The sequence below is a fragment of the Mercurialis annua genome, linkage group LG3 (assembly GCF_937616625.2).
Source record: "Mercurialis annua linkage group LG3, ddMerAnnu1.2, whole genome shotgun sequence".
NCBI lineage: Eukaryota > Viridiplantae > Streptophyta > Magnoliopsida > Malpighiales > Euphorbiaceae > Mercurialis > Mercurialis annua.
In genome coordinates, this window is record NC_065572.1 from 52,899,739 (window position 1) to 52,914,165 (window position 14,427).

Sequence of the window (14,427 nt, forward strand, 5' to 3'; positions counted from 1 at the left end):
CTTGTTCTTCAATTCAATTTGTTTCAACGATTTTCTGAACAATGTCACTTAATACTAGAAAAAGAGTTATATCGTTTAACGAATTACAAAGATCAGCTAGACTGAAAGCTCATTTGAGGAAGGGGAATGACAAACCATCGATGAAAAATATATCACAACAATCTCAGACTACCGAAACTGAGTCGGAACCTATTCCTCCTTTGGTGAACACAACATCTCCGTCTCCTCCAATTCAAAACCCAAATAGTATTGAACATCACAACCACCGTGATGATTCAACTGCAATACCAGTGGCTGCTGAAGTTAACAGGGATGGTGAAACTGAAACCATGTCCGGTGAACCAACAAACGTTGATGAAGGTTAGGTTGAATTTATTTTGTGTTTCATTTATTTTGCTTAGAGAATTGATATAATTAACAAATGAAATTGTGTTTCAATGCTTTTTCTGGAATGGAAATATTGTTTTCAAGTTATTTTTTACCTTATATTTTTTGCAATTCGTTTTTTTTCTCTATTTTGTGTTTCATAAAGTTGACATACGGTTGACATAAGGTTCATATTAGGTTACAAAAACCTATAAAAAAACTGCATCTAAATAAAAATTAAAAATAGTATAAGACATACATATCAATTTGAATTGAGAAGAAAACTAACATGAGATAAACTGTAGTATTTCTTAGGTCTTCTTCCCAAAAAGAAATGTGTTTTAATTTAAAAATAGTTTAAGAATAGTATAAGACATACATATCAATTTGTTTCTCTATTTTGTGATTATTTTGTGTTTCATGCGGTTGACATAAGATTCATATTTGGGCACAAAAACGTTTTAAAAACTGCATTTAAATTTAAAAATAGTATAAGACATACATATGAAATTTTAAAATAGTATGATAATTACATATAAAGTTTAATAGAGCAGCAAACTAGTATGAGGTAAAGTTTTGTATTTCTTACGTATTTCTCTATTCTGTGTTTGTTTTTTGTTTTCTGAGGTTGACATATGGTTCACATATAGTTTATATTCAGTCACTATAATATTTACAAACTGCATATAAATTATTTTTTTAAAAAGGTACATATCAATTTGGAAACAAAAAGCAAACTAACATGAGGTAAACTGTTGTACTTCTTAGGTCCTCTTCCAAAAAAGAATGGTAGAGGTAAAGCTAGAGGATTTGAAGTTAAAAAAATGACTAAAGATGGTTCAAAAATTGGCGGAATTGTGATTGCAAAAACAAATAGATTACCAATTGGTCCTTCAGAAAAGATATTCAAAATGGAAATTGGTATTGTCACTCGATTAATGGCAATGCTAGGTAAACTTTATTGGTCTCAAATAAGCGCTGAACAAAAGGAAGCTTTACTTACAACTATTCAGGTAAAATTAATAATAGCATACTTGTTATTTCAATTAATTATATTCTTATAATATGTGACTATTCATATGTTTTTTTATTGATAGGGTGAATTTGAGATTGATTTAAGTGATCCACATGCAAGAGAAGTAGTATATGGAATGATGGCTAGACGATTTAGAAACTTCAAGTATCAGTGTCACTTACACTATAAGACGTTCCCTACTCGTGAAGAAGCTGAAAAACATCCACCCAAGGATGTAAAAATTAACGATTGGAAGAACCTATGTGAACATTTTGATGAACATGCACACTTTAAGGTAATGTTTTAATTTTATATACAATTGTCTATTATCGTTTGCTAAAAATGAGTACTTTATTATCTAATTAGTTGGTAGTATGTTTCCAATTATATCTAAATTAGCTTCACATATTGTGTTCTGAACGAAAATACGAGGTTTGTTCAAAGGATTTCAATATTAAATGATTTTTAACCTTTTCATGATTTATTTTAACTCTGAAGAAGCTTAAACTCGAGGTTAGACTTGAAACACTTCGAGTTTAAAGCCTCTCCACGAAAATGAGCTTATACAGAAATGAAAATCTCGAGGAATGAATGATCTCGTAGAGTATTTTTTCCTTCCTCGAGTTAGTTCATATCTGAGAAGCTCAAACTCGATGAAAGGCTTGAAACTCTTCGAGTTTTATGCCTTACCTCGAGTTCAGATGTCTACATAATTAACATAACTCGAGAAAATGCTTGTACTTCGCCGAGTATTTGGCATGTTTACGAGTTATGCTTCTGAGATACGAATATCTCTACTATTTTGGTTAAAATATTTTATTTCTAATTATATAAAGCTTTTATTATTGATAATATGATATGTACCTTTAAAACCTTTATGTGTTGGCTTTATTATAATAGGCTCGAAGCACTGTAAACATTAATAATCGCAAGAAAGTGACCTTTTCTCACACTTCGGGATCAAAGTCTTATTGCCAACGTTTGTATGAAATGGTAAATATGAGTTTATATGTAATCTGTTTTTGATTTCGTATTTAAAGTCTTTATCATTTAGTTTTTAATCAATTGTATGAACGTTATAGGAAACATCTGAAGTCATTGATGAAGAGCCACCTGAAATGAGGCTCTACAGTCAAGCACACCGTAAAAAAGACGGCTCATGGATTGACCCAGAAGCTGGAGATAAATACGTAAGTTCTTTTTTTATATATATAGTTATCTAAACACAATTTTATAAAGTGTTATTAAAGCATATTTCTATTCTTAGGAACAAATGGAAGCTATTCGCTCAAAAGCACTCGAGGAAGGCGTTGCAATTGATGGGAGGAAAATTCTACAAAAGGTTTTGGATATACCGAAGTCTGGTTATGCTCGTGGACTCAGAGTTTGAAGCTCGTTTACAAGCAGAGAAGTTTGAGACTGAAAAGCAAGTTAAAGAACTAAATGACCAAATTCAAAATCAACAGGTGAAAATTGATAACATTTCTCAATCATATAGCAAACTCAAGCATCTTGTTCAACAAATGTTGAATGCAAAAGATGATGAGGAAATATCTATTGATGGCGACGAAACATGTATCGATGGTTGTGAAAAATCTCTTGATGACGAACCATCTAATGATTGGTATGTGACGGCTTACTTAAATATATTTTTTAATTTGTTACACTTTTAAATTTTTTCTATAATTTGAAAATTATTCACTTAATTATGTCAGTTTGAAAATAAAAGTGTATATAATAAACGTATTTTTTTTCTTGCAGATTGGAATTGAATGAAAGCAGATGGACGTCTCCTATATCAAAAGTTAGGCTTAATTTAGTTTCTTTTCTTTATAGCAAATAGTTTACATGTTTGCATACGATCGGTTATTTTAGTGTTATTAAAGACTTAATCATTGATAATTTTATGTAATATTTGAATTGATTTTGTTTTTTATTCATTGATTTTAGCAACAAATTACCGTATTCAATTATTTTGGTATCGATAAAAATGGAAATAATAGCTTGTTGTGACAAATTAATTTTGTTACAGCTACCTAATAATAATGACAATTAATTTCGTCACGTAATGATAAATTTCTTCTTGTGATAAATTAAATTTGTCACCGTTAACAATTTATAATGACAATTAATTTCGTCACGTTATAATATATTATTTATATTTGTCACCGATGACAAACTGTAATGACAATTAATTTCGTCACCTTATGATAACTTACTTGTTGTGATAAATTATTTTTGTCACAGCTAACTAATTATAATGACAATTAATTTCGTCACGTTATGATAACTTACTTGTTGTGATAAATTAAATTTGTCACCGTTGGCAAATTATAATGACAATTAATTTCGTCACGTTATGATAAATTACTTACTTTGTTAAATTTGTCACCGTCGACAAATTATAATGACAATTAATTTTGTCACATTATCATTATATTACGTGTTGTGATAAATTAAATTTATCACAACTAACTAATTATTATGACAATTAATTTCGTCACGTTAAGTTAAATTACTTCTTATGATAAATTAAATTTATCACAACTACCTAATTATAATGACAATTAATCTCGTCACATTATGTTAAATTACTTGTTGTGATAAATTACATTTATCACAACTAATTAATTATTATGGCAATCAATTTCGTCACTTTATGATTGATTACTTATGATAAATATTTTTTTGTCACTTCACAATCTTTTTGTCACTAATAACTCGGCGTATGTGGTGACAAATGTATATTAATTGTGATAAATATGGTTTTATCACCATATAATCTTTTTGTCACTAATAACTCGGTGTATGTAGTGACAAATTTATATGAATTGTGATAAATATTTTTTTGTCATGTTATTAGCGTTTTGTCACTAGAAGTCGATGTATATTACGACAAATTTTGACAACATTGGATTACTTGTGATATACATTTTCGTCACAATAAATATGAATGTGACAAAACAATTTTATCACAATAGAAAATTTATGGTGACAAACTATAAAATTGACTTATTGTGACTTGTTTGTTGTGACCAACAAAATTCGTCACAAAGTAGTCACAATAACGTTGTTGTGACAAATTTTGGGCTTAACATGATAAATTTTATTCGTCACAAGTCAATCCAATACAATGTAGTTCAATCCATAATCAAACAATTCGAGTATAATTCAATCTAATAAGAAAAATTCAATAAAATAAAACTATATAATTTATGCGATGCATTTAATAATAACATATAGTGATAACAAGATAAAGAGACCGACCTCAATAAGAGTCACCTACAACCGAGGTTACCAATTAACCGACCACAAACAAGAATAGTCTAACCGAGATACGCCACAACCAAAACCCAAGCCAGCGACCAAAGAAATCTGAAGCAAGCCAACTTAGAAAAAACAACCGAAATAAGAGAAACCAGGGCAAGGCCATCCTCGTATAAAATCGATTAGAATACCCAACTGATCACATCTCGGATTTACCGAGCATAACCACCCTGACGACTAGGACACAGCAGAACAAAAAGTACTCTGACATTCTCTGCAACCTCTGCACAGACAAAGAGAACTATGTCAGAGTTGTCGGCCAAGACAAAGAGAAACAAATGAACAATATAAAAGGCTAAGAAAAAGTAGGCAAAAAGGTTAATTCTCTTTTTCTCTCAACTCTTAACTGCTTTTCACTTTGTATTCTTTCTCTCACTAAAACTCTTACTGACTTGACCATTGGAGAGGTCTGTTGGACTCCCCTTCCGGCGCCCTTCTCACGGTTGCGTTGTGCCTTTCAGGTACAATCTTGAAGATATTCTCGGACCGGTGACGCGCCCCCAATCCACAAGTTATCATTTGACGCCGTCTGTGGGTAAGAAAGTTTCCCCTTTCTATCTCACCGGCGGGCTATAGGGATGAGCAGAGTAGAGGGAGATGATCCTCCAACTAAGGAGCATGATACACACGACAATATGGGAGACATACTCAATGCACCACCACGAAGGGCTACTGGAGATAGCTCATTCTGTCCGGCCACGACTTCTAGAGGTGGAACACACTTGGGCACCACATCTGGAGTTACCACTCAAAATCCATGGGGAATGCCTTTCTCGGGAAACATTCCACCGACCTCGTACTTCACACCTATGCACCAGACCTCCCAAAAGTTTTCTTTGAGACCGGGTGTAACCCCCATCAACCTCACATTCACACCAAGCACCACCCCCACACCTATGCCTGCCCCGATCACAGAAAACCAAAACCCCACCCTATCACAGATCCAAGAGTATATTAAGTTCCATGCTCGACAGTTAACCTTTCTACAACAAGTACAACAAGGCCAAACTCGGCCATGAGCCCCTACAATCTCTCAAGGAAATATCACCACCCCACCGTACGTGCCAGCCCCACCACCTCACCCACCATAATTTTACCAAGGCCAAATAACACTCGAAGAAGCGAACCCCGAGAAGAATCTACAAGAACAGCAAAACCCAACTAATGGGAATATGAACCAAACCGGGCACAAAACTCTTGAAGGACCGAAAAAGACCCTAAAATGAGTGGAAATTTAAGAGAGTGTGCATAGTTCAGGTGTAGACTCGGCAAAGAAAAAGAACCTAGAGCAAGAAATCACAGAAAGGGTAAGAATCGAGATGGAAATATTCAGAAGAAGGGAGCCGAAGAGCACAAGTTTCCTAAACATTGGAAACCCGTTGTCGCCCGAGATCCGAGACAGACCTTTCCCGTTAAACTACAAAACACCACAGCTAGATGATTACAATAGAACGGGAGATCCGATAATACACTTGAGTTGTTTCCAGGTGGTCATGATGGTGCAAAGCTTTTCCGAAGCGGCCGTCTGCAAACTATTCCCGACAACTCTAAAAGGGTCAAATACTCTTTTATTTCTAACTTCTTACTATTCAAAGGTTAACTAAGGAAATGAATAATTCAATTTAAACCATTTAAAATTAAATTTTCTAACCAATTTGAGAACATATTTTTTTTTTTAATTCTCCCTTCAAGAAGTGACTTTTTAAACATCGATCCTTATTTAATTTTTAACTATTTTGAACATATAAATATACGGTTTTGATCTACTCGCCGTAGAGAATACAAAACTATCAAAATTAAATGTCAAAATAGACAAATAAATATAACAATTTTATACCCATATTTAACATTTTCATATATAAAATACGTTATAAATTTTACAAACAGCCAGAAGAGAGAAATTAAAATCTGTATATTATTAGTTAAAACTATAAAAAAAAATTGATATACATGCAGACGTATTAGTTTCTAGTGGCTTAATCATGCATATTCTTTTAATATTCCCATATTTGATGTGACAAAACAAGTAGCCTCTTTTATAGTGCACTATCAATAATATATAGTTTTCTTAAATTTTGAAATCTCCCGTTTAGAAATTTTATTTTTTAAAAATATAATTTCCTAATTAATCATTTTGTATCCTTTTTTTAATCATGTTATATAAATTATGAATTTTTTTATTATTGTTAACAAAAAAAATAAATAGGAAAATGTAATTTAATAAACACTTCTTTTATTTTTATATATAAAATACAAGAAGACTTTTAAAATGAAATTTTTAAAATAAAATAAAATGAATATTTGTGTTAATTTTCACCCTCAAGAAAAGATGTGGCACTAGTGAGAGCAGCAAGTGAGGGAGAGAAACCACAATGAAGTTTGATAGAATCCTGCACTCTGGCTGACAGTGGATAAATTCTCTCTTTTTTGTTTGCGTTTATTCTTGTTTCCTTTTCTGATAAAGCAAAAAAAATGAAAAGTCTTGTTCATGCCAATATCCTTTCGGGCTCCTACAAATACCCACATTTCCCTAACCCTTTGTATTCCCATCCACCTTCAAAACAAACATCTTTGGCTTCCATTTATTCTCATCTATCTCCTGCAACTCCGCATCCACTAGCGGTCTCATTGTAGACCTCTGTTGGTTGCTGTGTTTGCTATAATCACCATGTCTTCCTCTCTGATCTCTCTCAAACCAGAGGCTATGGGGATAGTCTCCATTCTTGGCTCCGACTCTGAAAAACCTAAGCCTCTCAGACGAACACTCTCAGCTGATATGTCGTCTAACAACTATGGCGTTTCTGGGCTCAAGAGAATCGCCTCGTCTGGAGAGTTTCCTAAGGAGTTAGATGTATGGAGCTCAATCTTATCGCAAAAAGCGCAAGAGGAGGATAACCAGACACTTTATGTCCACCCTCTTATTAAAAGATCGTCAAGTTGTTTGAGCGAAAAGAGCCTTGAAATTTGCACTGAAAGTCTAGGCTCCGAGACCGGCTCCGATGGGTTGATCTCACCGCAGGATGACATAGAAGAAGAAGAAAAAAGTATGTCCAAGTATGAAATGGTTGTAGGGAAGTATAATAAGAAACCATCTTCAGCAAAATTATTCCCTCCACCGCTATCAACTCTTGACGGGGCTTCCCTCCATATGAAGCCTCGTCGTGATAATGGCAGGTTGGTTCTTGAAGCGGTCTCTGTTACGGCGCAAAACAATTTCCACGCTCAACGCCACCAGGGTCGCCTTGTCCTCACTTTCGTCGACCAAGAAGAAGATGCAGAGGAAGAGGATGAGAACTTTGCGGTGGAGGAACCACCAAAGTTGGCGGGTGGACTGATAACTGTGCACAGGCTAGCAGTGATGATGAATAAGCCGGTGGTGTTAAGTAACATGAAGTTACTAAGTTCCTCCATGCCTCCTACTCCGACACCTTTCAATGCTTATGAGTATTACTGGAAGCCCAAACCGGTGGCCACAGCCAAAGACAAGAATAAGACATCATCCACTGAAAAGCAAGAATTAATTCCTTTGCCAAAAGGGTGCTACCACCCGAAGAGGTCTCTTTTGTTTTGGGAGACCTATTGCATTGCCACCTCCTAATGAACAATCTCCACTCCTTGTTTAGTCAAATCATAAGAAAAGGAATATATACTTTCATTGAACACTACAATGTGTCTCCTTCAATAATTGTTCAATAATTATTACACTTTCCTTTCGTATTATATCATCAAAAATGCCTCTTGTCTCATCCTACTTTTCTAAACGTTGTAATCTCCCCTTTATATGGAATAATGATTCAGCTAATGGTTATTCCAGGTCGTCATTCATGTAACAAATTAATAAGACGTTGTAATGTTATGATATTTAATGATAAAAACAATTAACTAGTTTAATATCATAAATATCAATTGACTTATTGTAAAATAACATACAATTATTTATTTAAATATATTTCTTTTTTAGTTATAACGACGGTTCTCAACCCTAAAACCCCACAAAACCCTAACTCTAATCCTAACCTTCTTCCTGCCATTTTTCACGTTCAAAACTCTACCGTTAACTAGATTTACGACGTTAGAAAGGTCCCCGCAATTCACTACGATACTTTGACAGCCAGCTGGTCATTTATTTCGAGAAATTTTCAAGATCATGGAGGCATCATGATTTGGAAAAGGTATTTGCGCATTATGAAGTTATTGGTAACATTTCATTAGCGTCAAAACTCCCCAAAAAGGAATTGTTGCTTTGTTTTTTTGAGACTTACAATTGCTAAGGGGTGTTGTGGGTCCTTTTTCAACTAAATATGATTGTTATTGACATATTTAAGTTGCGTGCTTTTATCTCTAGATTTCCTTTAAAACAACCAATTCAGAAGAAGAGTGTTTCATCCGTGGAGAAGTAGTTGGCGAAGATGATTCTCAATCCATTTGTTAGGGACAATATATCGTACGTCCATGTTGTTGCAGATGATGCTACAATGAGGTCTGTTGCAGGAGAATATATTGTTGGTTTGCTGGTGCAAATGGTGTAGCTATGAAAACGGGCGATGAGCTGAATATGGTTGTAGGTGACTCTAATGGTATTCCTGCAGAAGCTTCAGCTGTTATCGAATTTTCAATTTGGAAGGACTCTGTGGCTGTAGATAATGAAGAATGGATTGATTGTTTAGTTGTGGCTAGAGCGAATGATATTTAATCAATTTTGAAGGCAAAATTTTTCTTATTTGAAAAGAAAATTGAATATAATATAGTAAGATTTCATTAATGGGTGGTAACCTAATCTTGCTTACTGATGGATCCGAATGCTGAACGTACGTCTTTGGCCCTACGAGTTGGATAATGGAAAGAGAATCGGTTACGGGCGGGTGTCCGAACCCCGACCGCTCTGAAGCTGAAGTTAGTTGGTAGTTTTTATAGAAATGAATTATGTATATTGGTCAGGATTAGTCGTACCTTTGGGCGGATGGATTCGTGCACTATTTAAGTATGCTCAGCGTGTTTGCCTTTCCTTGGGCGATGTGGGATTCCCTTGTGGTGCTTTTACTATCTTGTTCTATGCTTATTCCATCATTACTCCCCCCTTCAGTTTTGCGTTGACTAGGTATTTATCTCTTGATTTATTCATCGCAATTTTCAGCACCTACGGTTTTTTGTTTTATTTCTATCACATCTCTACTTCCTTGCCGCTCCTTGTTAATGGCGTGTCATCCGTTTGTGCCTCGTGAGACTATGGTTTTTGGGAAGTTTATCTGTTCTTTGTGGTTCATTTCATCCATTTTCATAGCGTGTTTTGGTTCTGCTTTCTTGTGCGAACTGAACCAAAACAAGCTACGAAAGTGGTCGGAACGATCCTTCTTTCCATATTTATCTTTACCTTGGACTTTGCCCCGTGTATTTTGTAACTTGTTTTGGTTTTATAGGTTTTGGTTAACCAAACCTAAGCAAGTTACCTATTTTTGCTTTTCCTCTTCTCTTTGTGTATGCGTTTTGGGCTTTTCTCTCTACAAATATATAGTGTCATGGGCAACGCGTTACAACTGTCTTGTCTTTTTCAATTCTCTTTTCTCGCACATCGTCGAGATGTTCCTCGTTCTACTTTTGTTCCTAAAGGTGGGGTCGTCGATCGAGATTGCTTCATTCTCCCAATGGTTTTCCTTTAAATTCTGGTCACATTCATAATTATTTGGCTCCATACCTTCGAAGCCAGTGTCCTTTATCTGTGTCTGGGGAGGTTCCCGGCTTGGGAGGCAGTCCGTCTCTGTATGTTGGCGCTCTTCAGTTGTTGGATGGCGTGCAACAGTTAGAGGATGAATGAACTCGTTTGTCCGCTTGGGTGAGCTCTCGGTCTGATTTGAACGTTCAATTTGACCAAATGTCTGTGGTGCTGAAGAAGATTCAAGACTTGAGTCGTCGTCAGGCGACAAAGATCGCTTCGTTGAAAGCTTCGAATGAATCCTTGAAGGTTGATCTTCGTGAAAAGACAGTGATTGCCTCTTCTTTGGAGAAGCAACTCGATCAACGAGTAAAGTAGGTTGAAGGATTACCGAATTCTTCTCGGGCGTAGGAGAATCATATTGCGGATTTGGAGGCCGCTTTCAATAACGCTTGTTTGGATAGGGCGGAGGCGGTTATTGAGCGTGAACATTTAGAGTTGATTTTCCAGACCCTAGAGAGTCAGCTGGATGAGGCCACCGAGGTGGTTCCTCTCATGTTTCAACATATCGTCGGTTCATCCGATCGGCCATCTTGAAGGATTATCCATCAGCGAATCTCTCCTTTTTGTATGTCAACTTGGCTCGTTTTAAAAGCCAGTGTCTTTCTGCTTCGTCGGCTCAAAAGTCTGCTATTGATCCCTTGGTTGCCGCTTCTCCTTCTTCTACTAGCGCACTGTCCACCCCTCTTGTAGCTGGGGATTGTTCTGTTCTCTTACTTCCTCCCTTGTTCAGGGTCTTGTTGCTGCTTTGGTGCCTTCTCTGGCACCTGTGTCCGGTTATGCTCCTGTGGTGACTAGTTTGTTGCCTTCTTCGAGTGGTGGCGTTTAAGGAAGATTCAGCGTGTGTGTTTTTTTTATGTATTTATGTTTTACTTGGGGAATATGACCTCCGTTTGTGTTGCACACGCATTTTTATAATAATCTCTCTCTTCTTTCGGCATTATTTATTACTACTTGTTTGTTTATTTTTCTTCTTTGTTCTTCTCTCTTTTTATCTTCGAGATATATTTCTTGTTTTCTTTTAATCACTGCTTTATGGGAAGCTCCTCCCCTTCTTTTTTAGTTTGGTTGTTGCTTTACGGGATATGCATCTCTTCTTTTTGGCCGTTGCCTTATGAGATATGTATCTCTTTTGTTTGGTCGTTGCCTTATGAGATATGTATCTCTTTTGTTTGGTCGTTGCCTTATGAGATATATATCTTTTTTGTTTGGTCGTTGCCTTATGGAATATGTATTTATTTTGTTTGACTGTTGCCTTATGAAATATGTATGTCTTTTGTTTGGTCGTTGCCTTATGAGATATGTATCTCTTTTGTTTGGCCGATGCCTTTGGAGATGTATGTCTCTTTGGTGTTGCTTGTTTGGGTCGGTTTTGATCACGCTCCCTGCCTATTGTCGGCCTTTCGTGTGTTTGTGCTAATTTATTTCATGAAACTTTGATTGTATTAAAATTGACACGGGAAATACTAATGCAAAAGTTAAGACTATTATCATCATCTCTTTGATCTTCGGTCTTTGATCCTTTCTTCATCGTGAATCGCTCATTGTTCTGCTTCTTTCATGGGTATCGTGTAGTACCTTGACGCGACTTCCTGATCTCTTTTGACACTGATGGTCCCACCCGTTGTTGGTATTTTCATCACTAGGTAGCAGATCCTTGTGACTACTCACGAATCGTATAGGAACTGTCTACCCAGTATTCTATTATATGCTAGCGGCATATCCACGATGAATAAATGATGTACGAAAGGTCCCGTGCGTTCGCACGGCCCTGTGTGCGTTCGCACACCAGCTGGTGTGCGTGCGCACACAGGTGTGCGTCCGCACACCGATTACAGCCCCCGAAAAGGTCGGTTTCCGGGCGCTTCGCCGTTTTCCGATTCCCCTATTCATTTCAACATGCCTCTACATCATTTAACACAAATCCACAATTCAAACTTCATCAAAATCGACGATAGAAACGCGATTACGATTCGTTTAATTTGTTAAAACAAAACATACCTTATTTACTAATTCCCGCAGTAAAAACGTCGAGCTTACCTTGATTTGATGCTCGTAGAAGGTAGAGAATCGAATTCTGAACAAATCGATATAAAGAACGTGTGATTTGGACGAGAAACGGCGAAGCGGCGACAGATCGAAATCGATCGCCGTTTTTCCTTCGCTTTCATCTTCTGCTCCTTCTCTTCTCTTCTGGATAATTCTTTATATATATGGTTAACTATCCACTTTGATCCTTCAATTCTCTAACTTAAACCATTTCTCTTTTAAACTTTCTATTTTAACTTAACGATTAATTATTTACTTTAATTCAATTACGTACGTATTATTTATATCCAAATAAATAATGCGATTCTAAAATTATTATCTTCCATCAATAATATTTTAATTGCAATTTTTTAGCTTAATTGGCTAATTTACACTTTAGTCCTTAAACTTTTCGAAAATTGCAATTTAGCCCAAAACGCATCCGCGTCCAAATTTTAAAAGGTCTCATTGACCCGAAACTTTTACCACAGATACTATAAAACATTGCGCGGACCTTGGCGAAATAATTACCATTACGAGATTTATATTTTATTTTATATTAATTTCTTAACCTTTTCCTCAAATTCTGTTAATATCGCTTAACATAAATTATTCTAAATTCCTGATTTTTATTAAACTCAATCCATCTTACCTTAACTTGTCGGAATTTAAGGCACGTGGCACGATCTAATCACTTTAAAATATTTGGGGTATTAAAGTAGTCTTCCCGGGAGTGGGACGATTGTCTTTGTGAGGTTCCTCCTTTATTTTCTTCCTTCTTTGCTACATCGTTGTTTTTCAGTCTCCTCCTGTCATCCACGTTTATGCATTTTTGAGCCACCGCCATGATTTCTTGGTAAGTTTTGGGCTTTTGGAGCTCAACTTGTCTGCTAGTAGTCCCATCCATGTGCTTTTCTTAAAGGCCTGTACCACCGTATCATTGTTTAGGTCCTCGATCTTCATTGCTTCATTGTTGAATCTTTCTATGTATGCTCTCAGCATCTCCCCTTCTCCTTGCCGACATTTGTAGGGTCCTTCGAACTTATTTTTGGTGGGATGTTCGTGAAGAACCTTACTACGAACTCCCGATTTAGCTGTCCCCATGTCATGATTGACCCAACCTTCATACCATTGTACCATCGCTGCATTGTGTCGCTGAGCGTGGTTAGGAATGTCTTGCAGAGTATTGCGTCAGTAACATCTAGGAGAATCATCTTGTTTGATTATCCTTCTCTGTCAAGGACTAAACCTTAGTCTGGAAACTTGGAACTCTGGTGCTCTGGAGATTTAAAAATCCAAAATCTTTTAACGACCCCTTTTGGGTATGAGAATGGATTCAGGCAGTTTTCTTGTGGTTTTGTGTCTTATAAGTGTTAAGGAAGAGGGACTTTCTTCTTCACTTTTCACTTCCCATTTCTCTCTTTTGATTACCTTTCTCTCAACTCGCAAATTTTAGTTTCATTTGTAGTATGGCACCACTGTCGAGGTTTAAGGAGCCGTATAAGCTGATCGGCAAGCCATCCGGGAGGCTTCAATACTAGAGGCGGGCCTGGAGGTCCAACTTTTTTTGCGCTTGGAGCACACAACTGCTCCGGATTTTAGTCTGAGGTACACTTTTTATGATTTTTCCTCTTTGGTATGTGTTTCAAATGGGTCGGACCCCTCAAACAAAGGGTCCCGTGGAGTGAGGAGAGAGTGGCGTCGGCGCCAGAATGCAGTGGTGCCGCCGCCAATACTGGCTCCATGAGAGTGGCGCTAGTGCAGTTCCAGTGCCAGTTTTCTGGATGAGTTTTCACTTCTTCGGCCTAGTTTCGGGCGTTTCTACCTCCAGTATATTAAGCTATATGACGGGTATCGAAATTTTGTTCCGAGGAACTGGGAGGAGGTTGATCTGCTCGCTCGAGCCTTTATCTTTTACTTGCTGGGAACTGTGTTATTCTGAAATTCAGGTTCTACTCTACCTATGTGTGTATTGCTGACA

At 36.5% G+C, this 14,427-nt stretch overlaps 1 protein-coding gene and 1 long non-coding RNA gene across 2 annotated transcripts; both read left to right on the top strand.

Moving 5' to 3' along the window:
* Positions 1-2,268: 2,268 nt before the first annotated feature.
* Positions 2,269-2,739, top strand: LOC130015309 (uncharacterized). Its single transcript, XR_008790332.1, has 3 exons — positions 2,269-2,374; positions 2,464-2,571; positions 2,649-2,739. It is a non-coding gene; the product is annotated as an uncharacterized LOC130015309 (long non-coding RNA).
* Positions 2,740-7,207: 4,468 nt separating this feature from the next.
* LOC126675272 (protein FAF-like, chloroplastic) lies at positions 7,208-8,608 on the top strand. The gene has a single exon (XM_050369882.2). The coding sequence runs from the start codon at positions 7,377-7,379 to the stop codon at positions 8,304-8,306; it is 930 nt and encodes a 309-aa protein (XP_050225839.1). The 5' UTR covers positions 7,208-7,376; the 3' UTR covers positions 8,307-8,608.
* The last annotated feature ends 5,819 nt before the right edge of the window (positions 8,609-14,427 follow it).

What these genes read in the sequence shown, in the direction of transcription:
- LOC126675272 (XM_050369882.2), top strand. Translation starts at nt 7,377, where the DNA reads ATGTCTTCCTCTCTGATCTCTCTCAAACCAGAGGCTATGGGGATAGTC.